This window comes from Zonotrichia leucophrys, chromosome 8 (genome assembly GCF_028769735.1).
Source record: "Zonotrichia leucophrys gambelii isolate GWCS_2022_RI chromosome 8, RI_Zleu_2.0, whole genome shotgun sequence".
Classification (NCBI taxonomy): Eukaryota; Metazoa; Chordata; class Aves; order Passeriformes; family Passerellidae; genus Zonotrichia; species Zonotrichia leucophrys.
The window spans coordinates 29,001,895-29,015,498 of NC_088178.1; the positions used below are offsets into that span (position 1 = coordinate 29,001,895).

The following is a 13,604-nucleotide window of genomic DNA, read 5'->3' on the forward strand; positions in this document are numbered from 1 at the left end:
GCCATTTCTGTTCTTCACTCCCTGTCATTAAAGCTGTGGCTTGCTCCGGGGCGCAGCGTTTGGCTCTTCTTAAGTGGAACTGTTAACGACCCAATTTGGAGTAATGTAAAGTGCACCCGGATTCCACAGTGACTTCTAAATCCATCTAACATTAATGATAATCTGTAATTAATAGCTGCAATCAAAAGGAATTGTAGGGCGGTAATTAGAAATTTAGGATTAAGGTATTAGCATATAAAACGGGCCTCTTAAAAACCTCTTCTTCCAAGAGATGGCTCCAACCCCGCGGAAGAAAACAATTTTTAACTGATATGACCTTAGCCAAAGATCAAGCTACTAAAAATACTGACTTGAGGAAGGCACCAGGCTGCTGCCAGAACATCTGAAGGTACTTGAAGAGTTTGCAGGGACTCAGATGTAGCAATCAAATAATTTTCTGATGACTTTGAGATTCAAGAATTATGTTTTTGAGAAGGAGTTTTCATCTCCTCAGCAGCCTTCTGGGGTGGGTTTTATAAACTTCATTTATATCCCATCCCTTCCATCTATCAGAGCACCTCAGCACCAGCAGCAGTGCTGAGGTGCTCTGACAGATGGAAGGGGTGGGATATAAATGAAATTCCTAACAATTTCCAGTCCTGCACTAAATGAAATCATCCCGCTGCACGTCTCCCTTTTGATGCTGGAAATGAATGTCTGGTGGATTTGAAATCCACCGAGCCTGAATTGTTCACTGATGTTGAAAATTTCCCTATCTAATGCCAATTATTAACCTGCCCAGGGCTATCAATAATGATAACGCTGCAGATAAAGAACAGGTAGATGTGCAGGAGTTTCACACTTTAAGAGCTGGAACAAAATTAACCATTTGAAAGTTGTTGGCACCCCACAAATTCATCTGTGCATGGAGAGCTCCAGAGGGTCCTTCACCAAAAAATGTATTTTGGACACGGTGATGACAGTTTGGAGCTCTGGGGGAATCATTTCAATCCGGTGAGGAGCAGCTGAGGGAGCTGGGCAGGGGCTCAGCCTGCAGAAAAGGAGGCTCAGGAGGGACTTCAGGCTCTGCACAGCCCCTGACAGGAGGGGACAGGGACAGGGACAGGGACAGGGACAGGGACAGGGACAGGATGGGGAACGGCCTCAGGCTGTGCCAGGGGAGGCTCAGGTTGCATATTGGGAAGAATTTCTCCATGGAAAGGGTGCTCAGGACTGGAAGGGGCTGTGGTGGTGTTCACAGGGGTCCCAGAATGAGGGAAGAGATGGGAATGTTGACTCCATGTTGCAGAAGGCTGATTTATTATTATATATATTATTTTAAAAGAAAATTATATACTAAAACTATACTAAAAGAATAGAAGAAAGGATTTCATAGAAAGGAATAGAAAGGATAATAAAATCTTGTGGCTGACCAGAGAGTCTGAGCCAGCTGACTGTGATTGGCCATTAATTAGAAACAACCACATGAGACCAATCCCAGATGCACCTGTTGCATCCCACAGCAGCAGATAACCATTGTTTGCATTTTGTTCCTGAGGCCTCTCAGCTTCTCAGGAGGAGAAATCCTAAGGAAAGGATTTTTCATTAAAAAAGTCCATAACAACTGCCCAGGGAGGTTTGGAGTGCCCATCCCTGGAGGTGCCCAAGGAATTCCTGGCGCTCTGGCATCGGCACAAGGTGGGCATGGGGCACTCAGAGCATCCTCCAGGTCTTTTCCAACCTCTGGGATTCAGTGATCTGATAAACTCTTACCCTCTGGGTCTGCCCAGGCACGGTTCTGGCAGAAGCAGCTTTCCCTTTGCTGTCTCAGCCATGGAATCAGAGGGCTCAAGGAGCAATGGGGAAATGCCATCGTGCAGAATTCCACCCTCCTCATCAGGGACAGCTTCATGCTCTGGGGCAGATTTTATTGTCTATAATTGTAGGCTCTTGTCGTCCAAAATATTCAGAATAGCAGCTTCACCTGAGCATAGATGGGTGGAGGCATCTTGTCAGAGTATATTTTAACATGGACTGGTTTTTTAAATAATCCATGGAAGGTTTGTGCTGTGGGATGAGGATTAGTATCTATAGGTTTGACCTGTGCTATCACAGACCATTAAAGGCAGCAGATTCTCCTTGAGAGAACACCTGCCTTACCCAAAGAGCAGAAATGCTCAATAATTCCCCATCTCCTTTCACTTTTCCCTCACTCAACTGATTGAAGTATTCACAATTCCCATCTCTTTTGGAAAGAGAGGAATTCTAATGCAGACAGAGAATTGCACTTATGTCCTGAAAATCCTTCCACATATTAAAGGTATAAGCAAAATTTGAGATATATGATAGAAATTTCAGGATGGTGCCAGCTTTTAAACAGACAAGAAAATTAGTAACTAATGGGTTGTACCCATTGCAGTCTGTCCAAATTTCCTTCAGCAGCTCCGGGGTGGGCTGTGAAAATGCTGGAAAGTGGCTGATTGCAAAATGGAATATCTGGGAGATCAGATGGAAACTGTGGGGAGCTCACAAAGGATCAGGGGAGCAGAGAATGCAAAAGGCAGCAAAGGAAGATGAGGGAGATAGAACTGAGAGGAAAAACAGCCAGGAGGCAGATCTGTGGGAAGATCCTGGAAGGGATCAGTCAGGTAGGAACCAGACAGAGGCAGAGATGAAGTGTTGGTCTGGAATGTGCAGAAAAGCAAAAAATACCGAGCACTTAGGATAATTAGCTTTTCTCTAAGTCTGTATAGCTTTATCTGCCATTCCTGTTTCCCTGGAGTTCTATCCAAGTGGGAGAGCCGAGGGAGTTTGTTTGCTGGAGATTTTATTCCCTGTTTAAGGGGGATGTTGATGTTTCTGGTACATCTGCAGCTATGAAACGTTCATGGGTGATTTGGCCAAAAAGAGCTGTGCCTCCATCCCCGTGTGAAGCTGTCCTGCCCTGACCCTGCTGCCAGCGTGGGATAACTCCCCGTGTGTGTCTGCAGCCCTGGCTTGCCCAATCTTGTTTTTAATGTCTCGGGAAATTGGGCTTTTATCACTTCCTTAGGCAAATTCCTTCACGGGATAACAAAGCTCACTTGGGGAAGGCTTTCTGCTCAGAGTCAGCGAGAGGCTTGCAAATGGAAAACTTTCTTATGGTAAACATGAATTCTGAACTGTTTATCTTATTATTCTGACTTCTAACTCCTTCTCCAAACACCTCCTTGTTCTTTTTGCTGGTTTGGTATCCTGCAGTGAGACCTGAATTGCAATCACATTCATTTTTCTATCAGAACAAAGAAATTGCTCCTGATTATAGAAATAATTGTATCCATTTGGTATAGCATTGGTGTGTACCTGTGAAGGATGCACTTTGAATGTTTTGTTTGCATGTTTTAACAGGACTTATTTTGCACCTTGAAAAGGGTGGGATTTCCATCTCTGCCCCACAAGAAGGCCCATTCAGGCCCTGCTCCCACTGGATGTGCCCATTCCTCCTCCTAGCATCCATCATTCCTGGTGCCCTGGAGCCTGACAAGCAGGATATCCTCATTCCCAGACTTACTTTGCTCTCTCCTTTTTCTGCACAACAGATTTATTCCCCATTCAAATTTCCAATTATTTCTGGGCTTGATGTCATCTCAGTTATCTTTCTTTGAGTTATTGTCTCATCCTACAAATGCAGGTGCAGCTTTTTGTAAACCTAACTGAAGTTTATTTAATCACAAAGGCTTTACAAGGCCTGACGTGTGAGATTCACTCCACACTTGTGCAATAGGGTGATAAAATCACATCTTGGCCAACTCCTCTGTGGGAAGTGAGTTTGAATACACTTTACTTGGCTTTTCACAGCCTGTTGTGACTTCTCATTAACTTAAACCCAATGTTTCTTCATGGGTTGGAACAGATAATTATCTTGCCAGTGTTAAGAAGAGTCATCATTCATCTGGAATTATTCCACGGATAAATAAAACCTTAACAGGATAATGGCTCTGTTTGCTGATCACATTTCTCAGGCTGACTCTTCTTCCAAACAAATCTCATTGTTCAAGGTGAAGCTGGGCATTGGGGAAGTTTTAAGAAGGAAGAATGAGTTTTTAATTAACTGAACTCAAAATTCAGTTGGAATATTGAAGGGACAAGAAGAAGCAGCCTCAGGCTGTGCCAGGGAAGGTTCAGGTTGGACACCAGGAGGAATTTCCTCATGGAAAGGGTGGTCAGGCCTTGGAGGGGCTGGAGTCCCCATCCCTGGAGGTGTCCAAGGAACAAGGATGTCAGGGTTGGTGACAAGGTGGGGACTTGGAACTGATGGCCTTGGAGGGCTTTTCCAGCCTCAGTAACCCCGTGGTTCTGTGATCTGATATTTGGCAGATTTTCCCCCTATTTTGAGGAGGTGGCAGGCAATGGGCAAGTCTGTGCCAGTGCCCCAAATGCTGTGAGCAAATCCCTGACTCATCCCTTCCCAGGGCTGGCTGGAACTCACCTGGAATTATCCCAGAGCCTGTCCAAGGGGAGGTGGCACCACTCTCACTTTCATGCCCAGCAATCCTGAGTCATCACAGGCAGAAATGGAATCCAGGGATGTCTCCTGCTCCTTTTTCTGGGATGTTTTCTGCTCCTGCATTGGGGTGGTTTGTTCCTACATGGTGGAGCTGCTCTGTGAGTTCCCTTCAATCAGATAAAGTGGTTATTATGGGCACAGTGATGCTTTGCTCTTCTTTGGAACTTTAATTGAGGAATGTCAGAAAATCAGCAGTCACCAGCCTGCAGAACTGCCACAAATGGGAAACTTTGGTCATCTAATGTGTTTTAGCTGAGCTGAGGGGTGTCTGCTCTATGAGATTTGTTTTCAAAGCCTGGTTAAGAAAACATCAATATGAACACTCCAGAGTTTTAAAAACCAAAATACTGCATGTGGTCATTGTGTTGTCAGTTCTGGAGTTTTAAATAACAAATGCTGCATGTGGTCACAGTGTTGGTAGTACTTTCTGTTGATTTTGGTTAGTGTGTGGTACCTGTTGGCAGAATTCAGTTGTTTTGTGGGCTCTTCACACTAAAATATTTCCAGGTGAGCCAAAGTAGCCACAGAAAATCCATTGTGGAGTGCCAGACGTGAGTGTGTGACTGAGGAAAGCATTGTCTGTGGGTTTGAGCTGTGAACACAGGGAGGAACCACTTTGGTCCCAGTGATGCCCCCTCAGATCCCACTCTTGGAGGGGTTTTTGTCCCATTTCTTGGCCAGGAGAGCTGGGAGGGTGAGGATGGACAGGGAACCAAGCATCCCAACCTCTGGCACAGCCTGACACCCACCAGCTCCTGGGCAGTGTCTGCTCACTGGTTATTTGTCACCTACCCCCATGACAGCAATACTGCCACTGGATCTGCTTTTTTTGTCCCTAAACCCTGCAAGTTTAAGCCAAGTGGTCCCAAAATATGGGTTAGAGAAGGGGGATGTGGGTTAGACAGGCTCAGCTGTTAATTGAAAGCAGAGAATGAGAAGGGATGGGCCCAGTGGGCCAAAACCTCAGCTGGTGCCACCGGGTGCCACCGCTGGCTGTGGCACTGCCCAGGGCTGTCCCCAGCAGTGGTTCTGCCCTGGGCTCTGCTCCTGGGGGAGTTCTGATGCCTCCAAACCCCGTGTTTACACTGGGAATACTTGGCAGAGCACTGGATAACAGAGCTGCCAGGTGGGCTTTTCAGCCAGGCTTTATTTATAAAGAGGGCACGGGCTGTGGGTTTGTGTGACCCGGTGTTTACAATTCCCTGTGATTTTTTAATGAAACAGAAGAGTTGCCAGCACATCAAATAAAGGCAGGACATCTTTGCATATCCTTGCATGCCATGTTTTATGAGGGAAATCTGGGAATAAGCTAAAGGATGGTGTCAAAGCAAAATGGATGCACTTCAGAGCATTCCTGTTCTCTAACTCAGATCCCAGCTCTGCCTTCCCTGGGCACCTCTGAGCCCACCCAGCACTGGGGTCCCTCCACGGTGCAGGGCTGGGCTGTGGGATGCTCATTTTCAGTGCATTTTCCATGGCTGGCACCCTGAGCCCTGCTTGGTTTGGTTTCACCTTCCCTGTCCCACACTCAGCTGTCCAACATCGCTCTCCTCCTTCTCCAGGTCAGGTTCCTCAGGGCTGGCTGGCACAGGGAATCAGGGGGTGCTCTGCTTTCCCATGCCCTGGAATGTGTGTGCACACCCCTTCTTCCCACCCTCCCACAAAGCTCATATCAAATCTGGTTCTCCCTGGGGGATGAGCCCCAAAGCCTCACAGGCTGCAGGTGGATCTGCTGGCAGAGGGAGACACTAAATCCTGGATGAATTTGGATACAGGGAATGTTCTGCTTGACCTAGAGCTAGGCAGGACATGCTGGCTTAACACTACCCTCCCTCTGATTTGCTGTTTCAAATAAAAGTACCGACTTAAATCTCCATTCAGCTTTTTCCTGAAGAGTAAAGAATTGTCCCAGCAAGGAGCAGGTGCTGCTGGAGCTCAGGTTCAGATCAGTTCTTCCAGCCCTGTTAACTTCAGTGTATAAACCACATCCCTTCTCATGCACTTGGGTTTGTAGGATTCAGATAATTGTAAATATGAACAGATAACACCTTCAGCAGTCTCTCAGCACCGTGTTTCCCTTGGCTCTACCACTGCAGAGTTGTTCTGCCTCTCTAAAGCCTCTGGGGAGATTTTAGGGTGGGTCAAGGCCATCCCAAAGACTGGCTGTGATGCCTCAGGTTTTAGCTTTTCTATTTTCACACTCTGTGCTGCTTTAGTGTGTGGGCTGGGCTCACATCAGGGATGCTGAGCTCTGTGCACAGAGCAGGAGACAAAACAATTCCTGCTCCAGCTGGGCACCAAGGACAAATGACCCAAATCTCAGCCCAGAGCACAAACCCCGTGGGCTGGAGAGAGAAAAACAAGCAGGGTGGGACTGCCTGGGCTAAAGCTGGGATGGGACAATGAACTGCAAGGTGCAAATGGAGCAGAACTGATCCCAGGGACAGAGCCCGTGCCCCTCGTGCATTTTGGGGCCATTTTGGTTCATCTTGGGTGCAGCCCTGGCTGGGCTCTGGTGCTGCCCAAGGTGGATCCATGGAGGAGATGCTGTGAATAAATCCCTGCTTTATTCTGGAACTCTGTCCAGCCTGCACAAGGCATCAGCTGTTTAATTAGCACGAGGCCTCACAGTGATCAGCATTGCCAAACGAACCCCAGCCCTGGCCCGCTGCCTTCTCCCCCTTGGCTGCTCCTGCTGCCCAGATGGCTCAGCCTGCCAGCACACAGCATCAAATCATTTTATTCCTATGACAGCAGCTTGATTCCTGATGATATAGGATCCATATATTAACAGCATCTCATGGTTTTTCTCTTTTCCCCTTCCAGGAGTGAATTCCTCGCTTGTTGCTGATTTCATGCCCACGTCCTCATGGAACATCTCAAGTGAATTAGATAAAGGTAAGCAGGCAAAAAAAAAACCCCAAACCACCTGAATTCAGATTTAAAAAATCTCCATTTTTCTTGACTTGACCAAATCAGCAAACAAAGAGGGTTGGGGGTATTCAAGGTAAACCTCATTTGACTCGCAATCCTTTGACATTTTATTCCATGTGGTTCTGTGATTTCTGAAGTTTGCTGTGTTCATTCCTTGTACCAGGAAAATGTTCCACAGGGCAAAAATATTTCAAGATGCTCTGTCACACACTTTTTCTGGTGGATCTTTGGATTTGAACTCAAAATTCACAGGCATCAGGCACTGAGTTTGCTCTGATGTGTTCTATTACAAAATTTTGAGGCTTTAATAATACAAAATACATTTGCAGGTGGTAATTAAGTGTAATTTGGAGCTCTCCAAGGGGTATATATTGTAAAAAAAATGAGAGGCTTATAATTCTCCTTAATTTTGTAAATTAAGCACTGCTAATTTAAGGCAAATTGATGAGATTCCCTCATTGCTGAGATTTCCTCATTCCCTCAGTGGCTGCAGCTCCTGAGTCAAACCTGTGCATCTTTGAGGATGCTCTTAGCCACCCTCACTGCAATTTGTCAACCACTTTTCATTTGCCAACCATTTACTGCTGAGATGGAAATTTCCCACAGTGGAATTCTGCCCCAGATGGTTTTCCCAACTGTTTTTGTCTGTTTTGTTACTGTTTATTTGAACATGTGCTCATAATGTTTGATGTTTATGCATAAATGTGTTTTCTGTGCTTAAGGATGAGGAGAATATGTAATTCTGGGTGCTTTGGGTTGATCCTTTCACATCTGCCTTCCCAGCAGGGAAGGAGCAGGACTTTGTGGTGATCCAGTGGGGAAGATGAAAGTCAAAGGTGGTAAAGGGAGGAAGGCTTGTGGTCATCAGCAGAGAATTCCCAAATCCCAGTGAATTTCTGAGGGAAGGAGTTGACACCTCCCACTGTCCCTGGTGCTCCAAGCCCCATCCAGCCTGGCCTGGGACATTTCCAGGGATCCATGGGCAGCCACAGCTGCTCTGGGCACCAGTGCCAGGGCCTGCCCACCCTCCCAGGAAAGGATTTCTTCCTGATATCCCATCTCAACCTCCTCTCTTTCCATGTTTCTTCCCTGTTTGGCAGCTTTCTTTGGTGTTTCAGAAAGCAGGAAATAATGGCCTAGAGAATGAACTCAAAAGTTTGGAAAAGCCAGAGAAGGCAAAGCTTTGACTTTGGGGAGTCCAAGCACTGTGTGATTGAAGCATGTCTCAGTTACCTCCACGGCACCTGTTGCTGAGCTGCAGATATTGTCAGGAACAGGTAAAATGAATTTCCCGGCTTCTAATCCACCTGGAATGTGGCAATTAGCAGGGTTTGGGCTGAGTGCCGCATTCCTGGGGGATTACCGGCCCTTTGCTGCGCCTCATTAGCATTTACAGCGCTGGCAGCTGCCACGCCCCGGCTCGGATTTACATACGGGATTAAAACAAAGCCCTGGTGCCCGAAAAGCTTCGTCAGAGGGGCGGCTTCTGCCGGCAGAGGCACGCAGGCTTTGTCTTGTCTCACCCGGGCTTTCATGTGGGAGCCGCTGCTGCTGCTTCCCTCAAAGCCTGAAACTGCAGCTCGGACCAAGGCAAGCCCTGGGCAGCGCTGGAAACCTCCGAGGGGAAAATGAGGCTCGGTTCCCATTTGTTTTGCATCTCAAAGAGTGTCTTGGTTTGAACAGACAGGTGTCTGCTAAGGAGGGCAGGAGCATCCTGTGAAATGGAGAATGGAAACGCCCTCCCTCCTAATTGTTATAATTTTGAAATTAAGGGGCTCTCAGACAAAGATAGGCGAATAGGAATAACATTTTCTTTTATTAGGAAAATGAAAATACAAATGCAATAGTACAAACAAACAAAAAAAAAAAACCACTGAGAGGGTCAGAATTCATCCTCACCCTCTGTGTGTCAGGGTGGTGTCCCAGCCCCATCCCATGGGGGCTCAGCCCTCCTGCAGTGCCAGCTGTGGCTCTGCTGCAGCAGGGATCCTGCACAAGGGGGGAGTTTTCCTCTGCAGCTCCAGGGCTGCTGCAAATGGGCCTGGGCTCCTCTGGGAATGCAGGGGGCAAAGGCTGCTGGGGTGTCCCAAAGCTCAGATTGGATTCAGGTAGGAATGCTTGAAATCTCAGATTGTACCCAGGTAGGAATGCTTAAACCTCGATTGTACCCAGGTAGAATGTTTGAAATCTCGATTGTACCGGAGAATCTGAAACTCAGATTGTACCCAGGTGAATTTTGAATTCGATTGTACGGCAGGAAGTTTGAAATCTCAGATTATATCCAAGTAGGAATGCTTGGCTCCTCCCCTGGGCGGAGCCTCTCCCCATGGGATGCTGGGATTGGATCAGCCCTGCAGGGGCACTCCCTGGCCATGGACAGAAGGTAATTAATAATTAATGGCCCATGAACAGCAGAGATCTGGAGGGAAAATTGGTTGGAAGAGATAACGAAAACTGCCCAGTGAACAGAGATAACTGCCCCACCTCTGACAGATGGGGGCAGAACACACAGCCCCAGCCACACCTTGCATTTCCAACCCAAGGAAAGGAGTCAAAATCCACTTGTCTTCCAGGAGGTTGCAGTACTCCAGCGTCACGGTAAAACTCGTTTTAAAGCCTGTTAAGTTCACCACATGAAAGTGGTTTCCAAGCAGATTTCCCAATTAAATCCCTGCCTACTCTAAGTGGCTCCAACTCTACCTGCTGCCTTTTCGAAATGAGCATCTCCTCCTCCAGCCTGTGCCCCGTGTTGGGGAAGGAGGAGCAGCTTGATAATAATATTCTGCATTTTGAAATAATGACTTAATTTGGTGCTTTCCCTCGCTGGGTGAGTTCTGCAGTGATTATCTTACAACTGAGCCCTATTCAGGTTTCAGTTTCTATTAAATAAGCTAAATCGACAGCATTAAACAGTTGCCCGTTTATTCTTTTTAGCAGGAAATGAATTTAAAAGAGACGCAGCCACCCGTGAAGAGCTGTTGAAAGCAACGATTGATGGGAGGGAGGAGGTGGTTTCTCACCAAAACCTTAAAAAAACAAACAAACTGGGCATAAAAAATGAAAAATAATCACTTTTTAAACGGGGGAGATTTAGCTATGAGCATTTCTCTCTCTTTCCCTACTGGTAAACCATGGTGAGCAGAGGGAATGCCATGAGGGAGAAAGAGAAATGAAAATATGATCCTATAAATATTTAATTCTATAAGGAGAAATAAGTTAAGTTTGGGGGGAAAAGGGGGCTGTGGTGGTAGGAAAAGCCCCATTCCAGGGTGGTATGCATGGTGGAGCTTTTCGCTCACAGGTTTTTGGTTGAGATTCCCTTTGGTGGGGGGAGCCTGGAGCAGCCCCAGGTGGGAGATCTCCCATGGGACCGTGGTTCAAGAGGCTGGAAAAGCCTCATCCATGTGCTCCTGCACAGGGATTTCTCCTTGGATTTCTCCTTCCTGCACATTCCTTCCCTTCTGTCTCCTCTCACCACCAGCTCCTGCTCCAGCTCCCAGTTTCCCATCTTCTCTTCCTTCTTTACAAAGGTGAAGATTTCTGCATTCAGCTGCTCCTATCCCACAAAACAGATCATGGGAGGAGAGGCTTTTCCTTCTTCCTTCCATCCCACGTCAGTTTATTTACAAAGCAATAGGCCTGAATTGGAATGGGAGCCTATTTCCATCTGCCACACAGGAGGAATTGTCTGGGATCTCTTCATCCTTAGGCAAGGATAATATTGGAGCCCTTGCCAGGAAAGGGTCAGCTTTGGAATATTATTGGGACTGTGAGTAGGATCCAGCTCCAGTGGCTGTTCATTCTGCAGGGCTGATAATGATGCAGATGCCCTGGAATGGTCCCCCAGTGCCCCATTCCCACCTGCAGCCTCCTCCAGAGCACAGGGATGTGTCCTGCCTGTGCCTGAGCTGCTGCTCATTTCTTCTGTTGGTTCCTCCTCCTCCTCCTGAGATCTCTTCCCTTGGTCCTTCAGCTTCCAAAGAAAAACATTGCTGTGAGTTTTTTGCCTGTTTCCCTTTTCCTTTCATGGCCTATCTGCTCTGGCAAACAAATATTTTGGAACCATTTCCATTTCCAGACATCCACCATCCCAAGCCCAGACTCACAGCCCTTCCCAGTGCCTGGAACCAACATTCCCTGGAGAGCTTGGCAGAAGATCCAGCTGGGATTTATCCTGAACATTCAAAGGCATATCAAGGATCACTTGATATCAGTGATCTGGGGATGCACAGCCCAAAACGAGTGTGGAGGGTCCAAAGAAGGGCTGGGAGAGGTGCAGTGTTTGGGACTGCACGTCCAGGGCATTCCCTGGAAGGGCTGTGTCGGGTTTTCGGCTGTTTGGATGGCCTGGAAAGGCCCGAAGTGGCCTTGGGGCAGCCCGCGTATCGAAGGACGAGAAGAGGCTTCAGTTCTTCTTTCGGTTTTTATGTTTATTAATTGTTTATCTAAAAGATTTTCTTTCAGCCCGACAGAGCTCTGCTCAGCAGCCAGCCATGAGCACACTGTGCCGCTCTCCGTAAAGCCACCTATCTTTATACCCATTGTTACGTGTACAATATTTATCATTTTTCCCCAATACCATTTATTCTTATTACTCGGTGCACTTTCAGTAATAACCAATCCAAAGGTGCCACCATCACCAAAGAAGATGGAGGAGAAGAAGAAGAAGAAGAAGGACAGGACACGCCCCAATTCCTCCATCTTACTTCTCTAAACCCCCCTGTACAGAAATCCTAAACCCTGTGTTTCACTCTCTAATTAACCAATCCCTTCACCATTCACCCCGGTGAAACCCTCCCATCCTCATACAGGTGTCGTCTCCTGTGTGGGATCAAAGTCCAGCCACCAGACACTTCTGGAACATTCCAGGACTCCCGAGCCCCCCAAGGGTGCTCTCGGTGGCTCCTCAGTCCTGAGGTGCTGAGATCCCACAATCTCCCAGGGAGGATCTGGCTTTTAGGCAAACTGCATCCCAAACAAGCATAAACACACCCAAACGTGGGGAAAACCAGGTGGGTCGAGGCCTCCTCTCCTGCCTTTGGCCCCAGTCCTTCAGAGATTCCAGATTCTCCTTTGAAATCACTGGATGCGAATTTGATCCCTGTGCTGAAAGGGGAAGAATTACAGCTTTCACATTCATGCACAATTTACCTTTCTATTTTCCTTTATTATCTGGGGGATATGGGGTAAATCAGGCTCCCCTGGTGGGGCTCAGGGTTCTGATTCGATTTGTGGGGTCCCGTTAGCAGCAGGGCAGTAAATTACTGCTACTTTGTTTGAAAATTTTTTTAGCCACAGTACATTAGCTCCTTTTGTTTGCTTTTCCACTGACGGAGTGCACGTTTTTATTTGAGAATTTGTGTTTCTTGAATGTCTCATTTATAAATAATACAGGGTGTGAAATTCGAAGGTCACAGAACACAGCCTGAAAATGAAACCGCCCTGAGTAACTTTGGGCTTTCATGGCAAAAATCCTCCACAAAAAGCTGCACTTACATCAAATTCTTTGTATAATCTGAGTGTGTGCAGTGAATATTGACCATTATACATAAGGTAACTATATATAATAACCTTTTCCTGGCTCATCCAGCTATCTTTGTTTATTTGAAAGATTGATAGATCAGAGGGTCAAGGGACGTGTTTTATTGTACGTTTCTGTTCCAAATTTCCTGACATTTTTGGTTGGAAAAAAAAAATAGACCTTTAAAAGGCACAGAAAGGGCTAATAAGAACCAGATCCTAAAGTGATGCTATGTCAAAATGTCAGAAATAACAGCTTTTCTTTGACTCCACAGCATTAATCTTGAGGCACATACCTTTCCATACACCCTCCCTTTAATGCTTGGGTTTTTCTTTGTGGCTCTTTACTGCAGAGCAGCTTCTAAAGTGACAACAAAATCCCTTGATGGTTTTCAGTAGTTGGCTTTATAGCTGGATGTGGACATTTGTTTACCTATTCCAAATCACTTTTTTTTTTTGGTGATAAAGTTTAGAGGTTTCCTACTTGGGCTATAAAACTGGTTCCTGAGTAAAGAAAAGCTTCATTTCCCCTCAAAGTGACCTCTGAGACATCTGTCCTTAAAGCTCAGAGCTGTCTGATGAAAGGAGGGACAGAGGCAACTCTCAAATGCATCCAAGAGTTCAT

At 46.6% G+C, this 13,604-nt stretch overlaps 1 protein-coding gene across 2 annotated transcripts in view; it reads left to right on the forward strand.

Annotated features, from left to right (window-relative positions):
- Window positions 1-13,604, forward strand: part of ROR1 (receptor tyrosine kinase like orphan receptor 1) — a 169,969-nt gene that overhangs the window by 112,064 nt on the left and 44,301 nt on the right. The window contains exons 1-2 of one of the 2 annotated variants that reach the window (XM_064720215.1): window positions 3,069-3,122; window positions 7,352-7,423. In XM_064720215.1, coding sequence (XP_064576285.1) covers window positions 7,381-7,423 — 43 coding nt within the window. In that variant the 5' untranslated portion in view covers window positions 3,069-3,122; window positions 7,352-7,380. Of the gene's footprint in view, window positions 1-3,068; window positions 3,123-7,351; window positions 7,424-13,604 lie in introns of those variants that run through there. The other variant, XM_064720214.1, reaches the window with a different exon arrangement.